The sequence below is a fragment of the Podarcis gaigeae genome (genome assembly GCF_964106915.1).
Source record: "Podarcis gaigeae genome assembly, chromosome: 9".
In the NCBI taxonomy this organism is placed as follows: domain Eukaryota; kingdom Metazoa; phylum Chordata; class Lepidosauria; order Squamata; family Lacertidae; genus Podarcis; species Podarcis gaigeae.
This window is the reverse complement of record NC_139685.1, coordinates 52370396-52388604: the sequence shown is the minus strand read 5'-3', so window position 1 is coordinate 52388604 and position 18209 is coordinate 52370396. Positions and strand designations below refer to the sequence as shown.

The 18209-nt window shown below is 41.7% G+C and overlaps 1 protein-coding gene across 2 annotated transcripts in view; it reads right to left on the bottom strand.

Annotated features, from left to right (window-relative positions):
• Positions 1-18209, bottom strand: part of PRSS12 (serine protease 12) — a 50536-nt gene that overhangs the window by 17470 nt on the left and 14857 nt on the right. For both annotated transcript variants that reach the window (XM_083756466.1, XM_083756465.1), the window contains exons 3-8: positions 15926-16104; positions 12930-13080; positions 9781-9959; positions 9313-9454; positions 8161-8357; positions 3369-3510 (exon numbers count right to left, since the gene is read on the bottom strand). In XM_083756466.1, coding sequence (XP_083612592.1) covers positions 3369-3510; positions 8161-8357; positions 9313-9454; positions 9781-9959; positions 12930-13080; positions 15926-16104 — 990 coding nt within the window. The remainder of the gene's footprint in view (positions 1-3368; positions 3511-8160; positions 8358-9312; positions 9455-9780; positions 9960-12929; positions 13081-15925; positions 16105-18209) is intronic.

Here is an 18209-nt window from a genome sequence, read left to right as displayed (position 1 = left end):
TATCCAGTCTTTTGCTTCTTCTGCAATTCTCTGGCTCTGTGTATTAAAATATAATATTTGCTACCAACAGTGCAATGCATCTCTGTTGTGGCCCCGCTGCCCAATTTTCCTGAGTATTTAAGCACTCAGTTACTCAAACTTTCTACCACATTTAAGAAATTCAGCTAACAGCAACTGATTGCATCAAACTTAAACCCTGCCTGTTTTGTTTATCATATGTTGATGATGACTGGAGGCATCTGGCCCAGTTCTTCTGAACTAGAAACAGCTGGAAATTGGGGGTGATCACACTGAACACGAGCTTTGTGAAAGGAAGGAATATATTTGCTAAGCTGGACATTCAGCAAAAATACGTGGAAATAGAAGGAAACTCCTCTCTTTTCCCTTGCAAGAAATATTACTTCCCACAGGATAACTTAGCATGTGTAAACAAAGGGAGGAAAAGTCTTCATCAGGTATTTAATATGGTCCTATGGGAAAGACAAGATAACACAAGGCAAATTCCTTTCCCGAGCAATGTAAATCAAAATGGCACAAAACCTAATAGGGATATCCTGCAACACAAACTCTCTGAACTTTACTAACCATTAGGATGATGTAAGAGAAATTCAGGGTTTCATTATGGACTCTAGTATGAGATAAAAATGAGGGTAAATGAGCTGCATACATGGCAAATGACATGAAATTGCTGAATAGTTGATAAGACTCTCCAACCAGCTGATTGTGCCAAAAAAACAAACCAGATAATTATGTAAGCAATGACATAAATATGTTCACTACTTCAGGTTGGAATTATGTTTTTGGGGTATTTTGAAAGGCATTTGCTTTAATGCAACTTTTTTTCTTTTATTAGAACCGCTATGTGATTATCCTCCCAGAGGTTTAATATCTAGTCTGCAGGCTGCTGTCTAGTATGTAAGGTAAAGGTGAAGGTAAAGGGACCCCTGACCATTAGGTCCAGTCGTGGCCGACTCTGGGGTTGTGGCGCTCATCTCGCTTTATTGGCCGAGGGAGCCCGCGTACAGCTTCTGGGTCATGTGGCCAGCATGACTAAGCCGCTTCTGGCGAACTAGAGCAGCGCATGGAAACTCCTTTTACCTTCCTGCCGGAGTGGTACCTATTTATCCACTTGCACTTTGACGTGCTTTTGAACTGCTAGGTTGGCAGGAGCAGGGACCGAGCAACAGGAGCTCACCCCGTTGCGGGGATTCGAACCGTCAACGTTCTGATCGTCCTAGCCTCTGTGGTTTAACCCACAGCACCACCCACGGTATGTAGCCTGCAGTTATTTATGCAACTTTTTTCTTACTCAAAAGTTACCATGGGGAGGGGAGGTTTAATCCTCCTTCCTCTGCACATAACTGTGACTGATAGTAAAGAAGTCCCCATGGGCATGAATGGGAGGTGTTTTACTATCCGTAACTGCTGGGCTGGGGACCAGGTGCAGGTAGAAGCTTCCCCTCCACATGCAACCGTGCTTCTGATCTAGACCTGGGCCTCCACACTTACTTTTGACTAAGAAGAATCACGTATGCAGCTGCAGGCTACATGTCCAAATAATGTGCAGTTTGACTGACACACAGGACTTAGGGGGAGTGCTGTACCTTGAACAGCAAAATGTAATTTTCCTGCTAAATCACACTTCAAGCTTGTTCAAAGTTTCTGTCATGCATCCTGTGACCATACTCTTGCATTATAGCTATGTCCAAATCAGAAATAAAGGTAGAGACAACTGTGTCACTTGCTATTTTAACAACTTGTTGATGGACTTGTTGTTATGCTTTTTAGGATTTTAGAAGCTCAGTATATATATGTTAAAAGACAAGGCAGTCCTTGCCTGCAGGCTCACAATTTATTGCCATGATACAAAAGGATTTTTATTATTTTAATAGCAAGAGAAAGGGAATCAGGAGGTGAAAGGAAAGCAGGCATTGAAGTAGCTAATGGATGGGGCAGGAAAGCAGGAGAGGCAGCATCCCAGTGGTCCAGAGTACCTTGGCTGGTGACAGACATAGATCCCTTGATCTTTGAAGTCCCTGGACAGCTACCAGTTGGAACACAGTATACATCCTTGCAGGGAAAGGGAAGCATATTCCTTGCAGCTCATTCTCTGAGGGGAAACTTGGTCTGCTTGCCATGATGAAAATAACAATGCAAATTGTACTACATCTGCTGGTCATTTTTCCTGTGGTTTCAGGCAAAATTACCAGCAATGCCTTCTGGTGTTGTCATGCATGCTACTAAACTTGTCATCTTTTGCTGTTTGGAAATGCCCCATAAATGTTGCTACAGTTTGTGATCAAGCACCAGAAGGCATTGAATCAATCTAACGGGCGGCACATGAGCAACGTATAAACTACATTATTCTTCTTTCATATGAAGCTTGTTACACTGATACTCTTGGCAAGTTTCGAAAATCTGTTTATATTGTGCTGGAGAAAAAGCTCCTTGGCAGCTCCAGCATGAAAAGTATTTTAACCTCTTCAGGAAGGTTGCTTTATTTTATAACACAATGTAAAGTCCTGTCTTGAAACTGAATGGAGTTTTAAAGGCAAGTTGAAATATGTCATATTTCAAGTGAGGTCTGTTGTTCAAAGAAACAGCCCCACCCCAGATAACTCACCAGAGCTGAGTGCAACTTACTAATAATGGTGTTATAGAATTAAATAAAAACCATGGATTGCAGCAATACTAAATTAGTCATGCTTTATTCCCACTAAAATAAAGGGGGGGTAATATTAGCATTTGATTTCAATGGGACTTAATTGTGATCCAACTAACTGTGATTAAGGGTGGCATGCTTGCTAGCTAGCTAGCTAGATAGCTAGATAGCTAGATAGATAGATAAGAAAGATTAATATTTAACATTAAGCATTAACATTAAATATTTAACATTTGACATTAAATGGTCAATGGTCCCCTCCAGATATACTTTTCATTGCATAATGATTTGTGCTCATGATGCAATTGGGGTGGCCATATGTGATCCTGCTTTCAATACCATTTGAATCTAGTTCCATTTCTAATCAGTGCAAATCCTGCAGCTTGCTGCTGAAATCCCACAAATTTTCGTACCACAAATGTTCTTAGTTGTTGTTTTAATCCACTTTTTTTGTGCTTCAGCCCCTCCAAACAGCAGTAATGTGTTAGAACTGGGGAAGCATCACAAAACTACTAATAAAGCAGAACAAATCCACTACCAATGTACTATCATTGTGTAAGTAACATGTTGCCGAATACACCCACACCACAATAAACGCCAGTCTGGAGGGGCCCAAGATTTAATTCTATGAACTTGCACAATCTATAGACAATAATGTATGGAAACCAGATAATGTATTTAAGGACTATTAAATAATTTCTCTTACTTGAAGCCAAGTTGTCGACATACCACAGCTGCATCCTTATCGGACCATCCATCATCACAAATTGTCCCCCACTGGCCGTGGATAAAGATCTCCACGCGGCCCTCTTTCTTATTTTCACCATCCATCAATCTGATAGGAGGCCCTGGGAATAAGTTACAGCTGTTAACACACAGCAATAGTAGCAAGAACCATTACCCTAGCTAATTTTCATCACATTGAAGTAAAGTACTAAACTGGGGCTCAAGTTCAAGCATTCCAAGTTTGTACACCAGTGATGAAAGCATTTTAGTCTTGTAACTTGTATGACATCAATGCCAACTTGTTCAGCAAATCTAGACTCTAATGTGAAATGAATTTCCTCTCTGGTATCCACAAGAACATATTCTCAGTCTGCTGATTCCCAAATCTATTCCACTTTTCCAAATTTAGATGTCCCAGGCTGAATGGGAGAAAATGTTACTAAAGAGTCTGTGAAGGATTTAGGAATGTAACACAGGAAGCTAACTTTCCTGCAAAAATTGTGCACCATATTTTGACACGGATGCAAGCAAGGTGTCCAGTTTAAAGAATCTTGTATCAGTGGAGAATGTAATTAAATCCTGATACTAGCTTGATCCCGACTTTATGCTGTCTTGCACCCCCAAATTCATAATAATATGTTGCTATACTGTACCATTTCAGGTGGCAGGTGTGGATCACAGCTTGATTCCTCTCTTTCATGGACAAAGAGAGAATGTCAGCCAGAAGTTTATGCTACAACCTCCTGCTTGGAATTCTAGGGTTTTTTAATGTGCTATGAGCTGCTGTTTTTTACGAGGGTGGCTACTCAAACATACAGTTAGCTACGCACAGTCTAAATCACCCTTCCCCAACCCAGTGCCAGCACATGTGATGGGAGTTGTGGTCCAAAATATTGGATGGTCATCTGGTTGGGGAAGGCTGGTGTATATGGCAGAGCCTAGTTGAAGATGCACATTATAATTGCTCTAATCAAACCCCTTTCAGTTCCGTGATTGGGTATTGTCGGAGTTGCCTCCAGGTCCCAGCTCACAGAGGACCAACGCTAGTCAGTAATAACGTATAAAAGTCTTTATTGAAGATTAGTTTCCATTTCCAAACCGCAACGTGCTACTCTACGTCTTAGAACCTAGACCGGCGAAGCTCCATCTGAGTCTCCGCCTCCTAGACCCCAGTTTAAGACTCTAGCCTTACTCCACCTCTTCCGTTGTTCTTTCCTCCTCTGGGTCCTTCTGCCCCCGGGGTTTCCTCCTTTCTGGACTCCTCTGACGCTGACCCCCCTGAGTCTTGCCCCTCCTTCCGGCGGGCTTTAGGACCTGGCTCCCTATCCGGGCTACCTGCTGTGCCGCTCGCCTGTACATTTGAACTTGGCGCGTGCGCCCAGCCGGTAACTTTCCTCTTGACCGTTTCCCCGCTCTCCGATGGAGGCGTGGCCAATCCTGACTCATCTCCTCTCGCTGGTGGTGAAAACACTGGTCCCGATGCCTGGGACTCCTCCCCCCCACTGCGCTCTGGTGGGGAAGCTGGTCCTGATTTCCAACTGCTGCTCTGGGAGTCCCCGCTGGCCCCTTCCTTCTGGGGTTTCCCCCTTGGCACCCCCCTTGCCCTGGCCATCGGCGCTCCCTTCTGTGAATCTTCCGATTCGCTGGAGAGGCTCATGGAATCCCTCTGATCACTGTCACCGCCTACGCTCCCTTCGGATTCCTCCCCCTCGCTCTCCATTTCCTCCCTCTCCTGTGCCTCTGCTCCTGAGCCCCTGACAGGTATAGTTGCTTTGTTTTGTAGTTTGTTTCCTGGTACATATCTAGGACACTCCCCTGTTTGAAGCTTTTCTGTAGCACTACTAAACGTTTCTTGGGTGAGAGGGAATTGAAAACCTTGACTGGCTCAGTTACACTTTAATCTTCTCTGAAGAACGGTATGGCAGACTGCCAATTCCCAAAGGCCTTTACAGCCAAAGGCTGATCATCATTACTCAATGAACTCATAAATGCAATCAATACATTTTATTCTAACCTTACGTTTCCTCAAGAGTTTAGCAGCCAGTGTCATAGAAAGGTCTTCTGCTATTAATAATGTATTATTGTTGCACAACAGCTCAAATTACATTTTCCTAATGCACAACAGAGCATTAACAGATGAAAGAACAGACGAAACTAACAATTGCTCGCATATTGAAATCAAACATAGCAAATGTCACATTATCCTTGCCTTTGAATTTATTATATACATTTTAACATATGCAGGCTGAGTATATCCAGACTGACTGGAACTCATTCTGTATCATTGCACACCCAGCTCACAGCTCTAACTACACTTGGCCACAGTGCAGTGATCCTGGTTGAAGTTCTAAAGTGACTACAGGGTGAAAAAGTCACACAACAGCTTCAACACAAGAAAGGATCCATTAATAGCACTTCCTTGGCACATTAAAATGACTCATTTGGAAGCAACCCTGCACGTCATCTACATCAGTGCTTATGACTGCATCCAAAATGTCAAAATTTTCACCTCATTTTTGTCATCATCCAGAAATGCTTACTCTACAAGAATATAATTTCAGTTCAGACTTTACTCATATTACCTGGGCAGCAACACAGGATATTAGCTGTAAAATGGAGCAGATTTTATTTTCAACCAGCTTGTTACTACTTGGAAGTTTCATTCACAACTGTTAAATTAATACAATTTTCAGGTACCCAAAGGGAATTTTACCATCTGGCAGTATTTAACCATATTGGACCCTTTCCAGCTCAGGTTAAGTTCCATAGTTTCATGAACAGAGCAGCACAGATGTTCATTTAGTGTCTATGTGAATGGCCACTATGATATGAACCCCAGCTATTCGGGGTTTAAGTGTTCCCATTCTCATTGTCTCACCCACACAGAAATACTATTTACATTATACTGCTGGTGTAATAAAAGCTTTGGAATATTAAGAAGTGTAAAAGAACAGCAATGAAAAGAGATGAGGGAAAGAGTAACAATATGACTGGAAATTCATTTAGCAAAGCATGCAAGATGGAAAGAAACTCTAGTTCAATAATGCTGTAAACACTATAATTTGTTTAACAGTATGCCTCAAGTTATAAAGTTGGTATGGTACCAAGATATACTTAATAGAGCTCTTTGTTAAGTTGAAAGACATGATGCAATTCTTAAAGAAATTCCTTAGAAGCTGTCTAATCTTCATTACTATGTTTACTTCTCATTTAAATGCTGTTCTTTGGTTCTTTGACTCTGTTTACCATTTCCCAACATAGGGTGAAACCTATATTTTTCCTCCTCATAAACAGGGGTGATAAATGAGATCAATCATTTCCATTCTTGGGGGTTAGGTGGTCAAGGTTCTTTAAACACCTGTAGCTGGCTGTTGAGCTATATTATACATATGAAGTTCTCTTCATTGGTCCATATTTCCCAGTACTGTCTCTTGTGATAGACAGCATCCAAGGCCTCAGGTATGGGGTCTTTCCTAGTCAGGCTATCCATAACGCTTTAACTGGAAATGCCAAGGTTTCAACCTAGGACCTTCTGCTTGCCAATCAATTGCTCTGCTCTCTTTTGCAGGGGTGGCAAAGAGAGTGGTGAATGGGCTGGCAGAGAGAGTGCACAAGAGCTATGCAGTTCTGCAAACTCCATGGCCCTGCCCATCAATAGCATGCATTGCATAGAAGACTGACCCTTGGCAGAAAAAAGATCTCAGCTCCTTGTTCTTTGGAATAACTATAGTTCCTTCCCAGACACTTCTCACGTTCCAATTTTCACTCTGCAAGTTGTCCGAAAACTCATACCTATGGGGAGGATTTATTCACATGCCTATTTATATGTCGGGTGGGACGCGGGTGGCGCTGTGGGTTAAACCACAGAGCCTAGGACTTGCCGATCAGAAGGTCGGTGATTCGAATCCCTGTGATGGGGTGAACTCCCGTTGCTCAGTCCCTGCTCCTGCCAACCTAGCAGTTCGAAAGCACGTCAAAGTGCAAACAGATAAATAGGTACCGCTCCAGCAGGAAGGTAAATGGCATTTCCGTGCGCTGCTCTGGTTCGCCAGAAGCGGCTTCGTCATGCTGGCCACATGACCCGGAAGCTGTACGCTGGCTCCCTCGGCCAATAAAGCGAGATGAGCGCTGCAACCCCAGAGTCGGTCACGACTGAACCTAATGGTCAGGGGTCCCTTTACCCTTTACCTTTATTTATATGTCACACTTGGGTATGTGGAGTTCACCATTAAAACCATACCAAGGGCTGGGCATATGCTTCACTAGAAAAATACTCTAGTTCTCTGTGAAATAAAAAACTCAGCTACTCCAGTACTCAACTGCTTCAGAACAAGCCTATGGTAACCAGATTAAAAATGTCCTCTATTTGCATGACAAATAGCCTGTTCCTGTACTAGGTAGACATTGCTCTGTATTGCTCTTGCAGCTCTCTCCTTCCTTGCCTTTCTAAATTTAACAGATTTAACTTTTTAAAATGGATACTCAGTATAACTATTCTGTTTCCAATCTTTAAAGCTGCTTTGTATCTTCTTCTAGCTAGAATGTGGCCAAGATTCAAAGGGCTACTCACTGGTTTCAATATGCCCAGCAAAAAGCTCAGACTTTTTGCCTGTAAACAGCACATCCCATGCCATATCAGAAGCAGCCTCAGTTTCCCAAAAAGGTTTGCTATGTGGCATGATGGACTGGTGCTCAAGAACCAGAAAACTAAAAGACCTTTGGGGTCCCTTGGTTCTCTGTATCCAAGCTTGCATCTACAGAGAGCAGCTTACCCAGTGAGGCTCTGTGGCTGTCGTTATCTCTATAGCAACTTAGCCCAACATCCTCTTTGTGGCTGCAATCATGCTTTCCCCATTCCCTCTTTGAACACTGGAGGATTGCAGACTCCTTTCCTGAGCAGCTGACATCATCCAGCCAGATGGGTCCAATGTTCTCTTCTGGGTAGTGTTCTGAGACACTTTTCCCATTCCTGTTTGCACATAGATAGATTGGCAGTTGTATTGTGAGTGAGGTAGTGAACATATGATCAACATAAAAAACAAACAATAATATTTCATGTAATAACAGTTCCAGTGTACATGCCACAATTAAGTTCAACTTCGATTAGCATCCATTTTATTTTGAGTAACATTGTCCAGTGTCCACCACCTTTAAATAAATCTTGTTGCTAGAAATCCATCGATGTTTTACTTTTTAAAGGCCCTGATTCAGCAGAGCATTTAACCACTCATTTGACACAATATACAGAATTCTATTTCATTCTCTGACACTAAAGGCTGCTATAGACATAATCCTGCTGACCGCTTAGCCTTGTACAAACACTTTCCATTTTTTTCCCCTTCTGGAGTGTGAATTCTTCCTCCCTCCCAGGACTAATCACATTTAAGTCAACAACAATGTTCCTGAGTTCCTTCTTAATACATCAAATAAAACTTTGAAATACACACATCACAAAAGTTAGATTTGTGGGAAGGAGTGTACAATACCACAGCACTGCTCAGTGCTATGTCTGCACCAGCCCAGATGATCTCAATTCCCATTTTAAAAATTGGCACCTGCCTGCTCTGTTGGCAATTTAAACATTTGTTCCAGTAGGACTGTTTTCAGACATGGATTGCTGAACTAGAGACTGGTAGCAAACTGATTCAATTGATAAAGTGCACTCCCTTCCCAAACCAAAGACAACTAAGAAATGGGTTTAATTTTTTTGACAAAAATAAGATAATTAAGATTCTTAATCTAACCATTTTTCTTTTAAATTGAAGTTTTTCAATAATGTTTTACTGCTGATAAATGTACTCCTGATTAGGACATAACAGTGAAGTTAAGTGGGCACCTGTGAAATTCTGGACAATAGCATTTTGCAGAAAATTATCAGCAGTGATCTGCAAAGTAATTAACCTCCTCACATAAATGGACCTTACTTAAAGCCCAGCTGGCGGCAAACCACATGTGTGTTCAGTTCAGTCCACCCATCATCGCAGATGGTGCCCCACTGTCCGTTGTAAAGCACCTCCAGTCGTCCCTCATGACTGACTTTCCCACCTGCCAGTCTGATGGCACCATCTGTAGCATTAAAAATAAGAGCCAGTAGTGTTTAAGAGGCAACTTCAGGGGAAAGAATCTGTGCTATAAAATGTGCTGCAACAGATTCATTAAACAGCTAGACACTAGTAATTTGCAAGGTTTTATAAAAAAGTAAAAGGGGAGAGAGCCCTAATACTGGCACATTTCCCATTGTTGCTCTTATCCAACTTCATAATTTAATCCCAAAATGGTTGTACTATATACATTGAAATGTCACCCTGACTTGGCCCCACATCCCATGGCTTCACTCCATCTTGACCCAAAATCTATAGACTTCTAAGACTTCAGCAACCTTTGTTGCCTACCTGCTAGAGGTGTGCAGGAAACTCCTGCATCTTCTTTGTGGCCACAGTTGTGTTCTTGCCAGGAACTCTTTAGACACTGTTCTATAGACAGCTCATTTCCTGTACAACGCACTTCATCCAACAGCACAGGACCTGAGCCTTCTCCAAAATAAGCCTGGCTCCATGCCTTGGCAACCCCCCTGCACAAACATGAACAAACAAGGAATCAATGATGGCAAATGGTCAGAAAGTGCCTCTAAATTAGCTACTGAAATGGTTTGTATTGCTTTGGTACACATGCTACAATCCAAAGCAATATTGATCCAAGTAGATGAACAGAGTGGTTACTTAAGATGCTTATTTCTTAGAAGAACCCTTTGATACATTTTGCATTGCCCATTAAATGTGTACATTTTTATCAGGAAATTAGAGTGGTTCTGTCATAACAGAACCAAAATAAATATTCCACCCCATGTTCTTCTTTAGTTTAGTCAATTGTATGAAGAAGACAAAAATAAGACTATTTTTGCATTTCCCCCCCAAAATGAAACAAACAGCTAATAGACAATAGAAGAGATATGCCCCCAAAAAAGCAGGAAAAACATGGTCATGTGTAAAGAAAACAGGGAGAGTAGAAAGCAAAGCTCATTTTGTATATAAAATGCCAGACACTCATTTACGACATCTATAGTTGAAAAATCCAGCCTTAAACATAACAGTGCTTTGCACACCATGGTTTCTTTTTAGATTACTTTCCCCAAAACTTCTATCTTAATGTCCTTCATGACTCATAAAAATATGCTGCGGTTTTTCAATCTGTTTATAAGACATCTGGCCGTCTCCTTCGCCCACAGCCTAAAGCAGGTTGAGATTATCAAAAGTGAGTATCGTAAACTCAGAGGACCTGGCAGACACAAGGGCTGGTGCTAGATTAAGGGAACAGTTTTAGCAAAACAGAGATAAATTAGATAATTCAGCAAGAAAGAATGTACTTCCTGTTGTAACAACACATCAATAATAAAAACTTAAAATGTCTCATAGTGATTTACAAAGAGAAATTAATATAAGGATAATAGATTCTGGTTTTGGAAGAAAGGCTCTTGTTTCTTACAATTTAAAGCAAATACATCAGACTGTTTCCTCAACAGGGGTTTTTTTTGGGGGGGGGGTGGTTGCCTCTTTTGGTAATCAAGGAAGCAACCCTCAGTGTCACACCTGCAGAGTTTATGAATCTCTGAGCAAAACATATGATCCTTTTGCCACCTGCCAGAAAATATGAAACAAAAGGACAAACTAGACATTAAGTTAAATTCAAAGGCACACTAAATATGCACTTATTTATTTAAAAAATGCAGCTTGCAGCTACAGGGGGTGTACTGCAGCAAACAGGAAAGGATACTTTAGGCGTTTCCTCCCCTGCTGTGGTCTTGCTGAAAATTGCTCCCCCAAATCTCCTATTTGCAGTAGGAAGAAAGCTACCACTAATGCCAGTGGTTTGTTGTTGTTGTTGTTGTTGTTTAGTTGTGTCCTGGGGACTTACATTGCAATGCATCCCTTTTCATTTCTAATTTATAACTCGCTTTTCCATGCACATTAAAATGTGTGCCCAAAGCAGCTTATATTTTTAAAAAAGAATCAAAACAATAAAGCAATGCAGATCAAAACCACACTGTATCACCAACATTTCAAAAACATTTCATTTAAATAATTATTATATCAGTGGAATGAAAAAAAATATATATCAAAGATGTGTGATGATGTCCAACTAAGTCGGAGGAGACCCAATGATACAAAAAGGACTTAATCTCCACTCGTTACAATAGGTGCATTCTGAGTATGACTAACTCTGGATATTCTACATGCTCTGCTGAAAATATACTTATGCAGTCCCTCACAGGCTGGAAATCCATATGCTATAATGGGGAGGGGTTAGCATACAGAAAGTATTTAATTAGATGAGCTGTATTCTCTTCTTGTCACTGGCAAACTAATCCTGGTGGGTTTTATTGCACAGTAATGCCAAGTGAAAGCTGTGAGAAGATAGGAAGGTCATTGCCAAGAGGCTTTATTTTATAATTTGCAGAACATTTCCAGCTGGATTAACTGAGACGATATACATACACACACAGCTTGGCGTCTCTTCCTAGCCCATCCACCCCCGGCCACTATATATTTCCTCTCATGGTAAATTTCAGTCTAGGAATGATGAGCCTACCTGCTAAGGCATCTTGCTTTTTCTTCTTGAGCTCACTAGTCCTTAGGCTCCCATAAAAGCATATGGATAGGGAATATTTAATGGCAACTATAATTTACTATACTCATGGGACAAAGGCAAGCTAGTCAACCTCAAAGTAACGTAAATATAACTCTACTTTCGCATGCGGCATGTGTTCGAAATTACAAATTACCAATAAACTGTGGCACACTAATAGTTGATTTGGGCTGGGCTCAAAAGAGTGATGCTGCATGTGCATGAACCTTCGTCTCTCTTCACGTCAACACAGATGCAGTCCTCACTCCATATTGGAAACCAAAGATTCCCAATATCAGGAGCAACATGCTGAACATCAGAAGTGGAGGGCAGTGTTTAGAAAATGGCCTCAGAAGCTCTACTGAGCACAAGGGGACTGCTCCCTGTGAAGTTCTCAGGCATGAGTTCAAATCTATCCTCATGTGTGCATTCCACTGATTGCTTCCAATATACAACCTACAGCCAACATGAAATTCATGGCGGAACAAATATGAGAATTGTCATGCAAATAAGCCACACTGGGCTACTGATTTTTTCCTAGGTGGTATGTGGATACTCAATACATGGTGTGACATCATTGCCATTAATGATGGCAAGGATGATCCTGCAAGTGACATCTGTTGCACCACACCACACACGGACTATCCCTACAAGTTGCATGAGAGAGAAGGAGAACAAAACATGAGATTGCCCTTTTAGCTTAGAGTCTATACATTATCAGCAACGTTTAGTTACACCCTGAGGTAGTCAAAAGACTCTGTTTTGGCTCAAGTGGTGCTGCTTGTTCAACCATCCTAAGTATCAGGTCCATTTCAAACCATGGTGCAGGCATTTGACTTTGCTTTTGCATCTCAGTTCATTGGCAGTGATTAGCTTTCTTTTTCAACTGAACACAATATACTGGGGTGGGGAAACTAACCCAAGGCCAAGCTGCCTGCAGACTACCTCAGCGTCCGCATCATCCCACTGGTCGTCGCAGATGGTTCCCCAGTGACCAGCATGATACACTTCTACTCTTCCTTCATAAGCACTGCTTCCATCAACCAGTCGGACTGGGATAAAATCAGGGTCTGAAATGAAACACATAAGGAAGGGAGGGAAATGAAGTTTTCATTTCCCAGTTATTAGTGATCAGCTGCTACCAAATGGACAGCAAAGGCTTTGTAATTTGAACAGACACAACCTAGTAATATTGTGGCTCATTTCAGATCACTAACCGCATAACACAACAGCATGCCTGGAGTGTTAATAATTCCTGCAGCTCTAAAGCAGAAATTTCAACTGCAGAAACAGAAATTCCACACCTCCTAAACTTGACAGATGTGAAGGAAACCCCATTAGTAGTGATCCTTTCTTATAACTGAATAACAATAAAGGAACTTAAGTTTCAAACAGGGGCTAGCCAGTTGCCTCTGCGAAGCATTCTCAACAATGGTTATCACTGAATCACAACTTCTCTGTGATGGTCAAAATGGAAATTTGGAAGTATTGAAAGCATGAAGCCCTTGTGCTTCCTTCTCTGTTTGCAACAAATTAATCAGGGTCTTCCATATGTACATTCTGTTACTTTGGACCATGTGTATTATCCCCAGTCTTCTGCATTATTTGATGATTAAAATTTGGGGTTTCATTTAAAAACATAGTTTTATCCAGTGCTGCAAAAGCCAGGTTCTGGTTGCACAGCAGGACTTCCCCTTCCTCTCTTCTGTCTGTGCATTCCCAAGAACTTAACGGGAGAGTCCTCCAGCCCTCTAGAGCAGATTCTGAGAGTATATTGGCGGCTATAGGAAAGAGGAAGTTCTATTGCACAAGCCAAATGACAAGATTGCATACAATTGTGTCTTACTTGAGAGAGTTGTTACTTCAGTTTGCAACACTGCTGTGTTCAGAGCCATGCAGGCAGCCCCAATCTATGATTTGGCACACACTCACACAGAGCAATGTCCATGTAAGCCAAAAGGTGCATTTATACAGCTGAAGCAATCCACATGGTAACAGTAGCTAGAAAAAGAGCTCCTGACCTGTGGAAATAGTTGCTGGTTGTATATGCATACAGCCCATTTTGTAACTATTTCTCCATGGGATTACAAGGCCTGCTTGTAGCTAAGGAAATGTTAGCATTGCTCATAGGTAAAGTAGTTGCAAGAACTAACCTGCAGAATTCTAAGCATAGCCCAGACTAGCCCTGCTCACATGACTTTTTCAATCCACTGTACTCAACGAGTTCTGTTTTCCCTGTACAGTACCTTAGGAAACAATCATTTTCTGCATTACATTTTTGCTCCTGTATATAAATATACTGGAGGCTGGAAAAAGATGCCACTGAGGCTCTTCGTATGATGGTCTGACAAAGAACAAAGCAGCCCTAAAAAAAAATCTGCATATCTGTGCAGTTCCTATACAGTAACATAATTAAGCGTGTCAGTACTGTACACTCCTCTAGCTGGACAAACTCACTGAGGAGCAGAATGGTTTGAATATCATCAATCATGATGCTTTATTTGGAAAGAGAAAAAAGTACAGAATGCACTTTTTCAGAAGGTGACAAATTGCAACACCAGCAAGTATTTTTGGCCTAGACAAGCACATATATGCACACAATGTATTCTGGAGGCATCATTCTCAAAGGGTGAGGCATGCCTTCCCAAGGAGGTGCAGGCAGCTGTTCAGGGAGACATGATGTCATTTTGCAAGCAGCAATGTGAGCCTCATAAGTGTTCCACCTTCCATTGATGAATAGTGTTGTGTGTCATGTGGAATCCCCTATCTTTTTTTACAGGCTTTGGGGTTTGATTGATTCTTAGACACCTTTAAGGGTCCTGCTTTGAACTACTTTTGTCTAGAGAGCCAGTGTGGTGTAGTGGTTAAGAGCTGTAGTCTTGTAATCTGGGGAACTGGGTTCGAGTCTCCGCTCCTCCACATGCAGCTGCTGGGTGACCTTGGGCCAGTCACACTTCTCTGAAGTCTCCCAGCCCCACTCACCTCACAGAGTGTTTGTTGTGGGGGAGAAAGGGAAAGGAGCTTGTTAGCTGCTTTGAGACTCCTTAAAAGGGAGTGAAAGGCGGGATATCAAATCCAAACTCTTCTTCCTCTTCTTCTAGATCCCAAGAGAAAATGAATTGTGCCAGTCACCTTAATTTTGTCTTTGCTTTAGTGATGCTCAGAGAACTTCAAAGGTATTAAGGAAGCTCACAAATATTTAGCCATTGTATTACACAGTCAAGAGTGCAGGCAAGTGCCCTGAAACACAACACCTTTAGGTAGAAGGACTCAGACAAGAAGAAGGTGGGCAATCATTACATAGACCACAGGTGGTCAAACTGCAGCCATAGGGACACAGACAGTCCTCAGCCCAATCTTATGTGGTTCTCAGACCAATTTCATGTGGGTGGTAAAAGAAGGAGGAAAAGTGGTGGAAGGTACAGCCGAAAGGGAGACAGAGAGACAAAGAGAAGGCAGTGGGCCACCAACATTAGCCTCTGGACCTAGTCACTGTAGAGTCCAGTCCTGCCCACTCTGGCCCTGCCAGAAAACCCCAGAAGGGAATGTTGTTATCAACATGTCCATCCTTCCTCTGAAGAGTCCCTTAAAAGGCTAGTGAAAACCACCAAAGAACAGAGAAAGGAGTCCTTGAAACTATCATCATTATCCCTGAATACAAAATCTTCTGCATTAATGCTGTGATACTGACTTCAAAATCTCCATTGTGAAACAATTCCAGCTAGTTCAAAGGGTATTTTGGCCTCAATTAAATACGACTTGGAGGAGAATAATGACGCTATTATTTAGCACACCCTTAACTACTTTGCCACCAACTGTTCTCAACAAGACTATTTTAAACTAAATCGTCTCTGAAGATAACTATGCTGTTTACATAAAGCAAAACCAAATTATGTATGTGTACTTGTATTTTACCATGGGAAAAGCCACATGCAACAGCAGCTGCCATATTTTGAGGACACATTCCATCCTGCCAGACACTTTTTTCACAAAGTAAGATGTTTTCTTCATCACCATGGCAATGTACATCACTCCAGTAAACAGGGATAAGGCCCGGTCCAGAAAATGGGGTGTGCTTCGCTGTGCCTCTCTCCCTGTGGGAAAAGCAACAAACATAGGCAATGAGGAAGGCAACTGAGATAACTAGAAACCCCTTGTTAATGTACTATTCCAAATTAAATAGCACATGCTTCACTGCAGTTTCTGAGGCACAACTAAGCCTTTCAGTGGATATTATGTATATGCATGTGTACTGGATCTGAAATTGTTTTCATTTTTTTATTGATGCTTTATGATGTTTTTATGATTCATCACTCTGGGATGTTTCGTGAAGAGAGATTATAAATTAAATGGGTTGTTTTAAATATTCCCTTATCTGCAGTGAACTCCAATATCGCTTTTAAAATTCTCACATGAGCTGCCAATAGAGACAGACTATTTCTTCAGCAACTTTTCCAACGGGCAACTTTCATGCCAATCCCCCAAGCTGTCTCTTTTAAATGTACATGAATTTTAAAAATAGCTTGAAGGTTTGCTGGAAGCACTCTTAAAATACTACTAGTGCACTGTAGTGCACTGCACTAGCGCACTGCACTGGATCATGCTATAGAGAATTCTAGAAGGCACTGGTAAGCTCCAAAAACTGAAGCACAGAATATGAGTTCTAGTTCCAGGAGCTATTTAGGCAAGTAGTCAGCTCTAAGGTTCTAGATGAATGTACATGAATCAGCATCTCTTCTTCAGCCTTCTCCATACATTGTACCAGGTATTCACACTCGGGTGAAGGTTGCAGCCTAGGAGAGCCCAATGTGTTCCATTTTTATATGGAAATTAGTTGCTCATTTTGAAACCATCCTAATATCAAACAGATAATTCAAGCAGACTCGCTGGCAGCTTATATCGCTCATACCTTGAGAAATCTGGGAGCAAAAACCTTTTTATATGAAAACCAGATAGAGAAATTGCACGTAACACACAGCTAAAACCATAAGCAAAATTGCAACCTCCAGATGGGCAGGACTTTGATCTCATCTAATCCACATATCTGTATAAATTGGTTTGGCATGTGCAGATTAATGTTAGACATTACAAAACAGCTCAGAGTCAGTTCAAACTGGCCACTCTTTTAAGAAGAGTAGAATAATCTCTAGTTAACATCACATTGCATGTATTCTAAGCAAACCCAATAAAGCTTTGGTTTGTTTGGTTTTTTTAAAAGGGCCATAACACAAAAGAACAATCAAGGCAGCCTTACTCTGTGGGATGTGACAGGCAATGGAAACTGCTCCATGAGGGCAAATGGGACACTGCCCCACCAACCTCAGTCTGAGCTAGCCTGCTTCCTTGTGCACAACCAGTCCAAGGGTGGACCTGGCTGTCAGATTCCCCAATGGTCTCAGGTTTACCTTTGTAGAACTTAACAAGGAGAAAGATGCTGACAAAACTCTGCTTCCACCTACTGTTGGCCTCCCTGTCCTCTGCCCTAGTAGTACCACTACTGGTGACACCATTGTAATATTCAGTATGGGATAGGATTAATAAGAAGCACAGGTGACCTTAGCCAGGAATCATAGCTTGGCTATAGAAAGCCACAGCAGCCCTAGAATTCTCTTCCAAACACACACCGCTCTGCCCTGCATTAAATACAGCATTGTACTTGTCATGCTTTGTTCCATTTAACATTCCCCAATCTTTTGTTACAACTTGAATTTAGCAGAGTTGCTTTCAGTTGAAAAATACACATATTCAAGCATCACCCTCTTAAAAAATCTTTTTACGATCAAATATGTATTGAAGAGAGGTAAATAACCCAGTAGGATTAACAGATGAATACAGCAACTTCACTTGGGTGTTCATTATTTCCTGAAAAACTCCCTTGAAGTTGCAAATGGTTAATTAATCACTTCTATAATGTATCCATAGCAACCTGCTGATTTTTCATTATTTTGATGCCAACCGGTCACATGGCATTAATTAAATATTTATGTTCCAGTCTGTCAGAGAAGGATAATCCAGTGGCGTAGCGTGGGTTGCCAGCACCCGGGGCAAGGCAAGTGATTTGTGCCCCCTAACCCGTGGATTTGCGCCCCCTAACCCTAACCCCCAGATGTTGTGCCCAGTGTGGCCGGCACCCCCCACGCTACGCCACTGGGATAATCAAATGTGAAAGGGTGGACTTAAAGTTTATTCATATAAAATT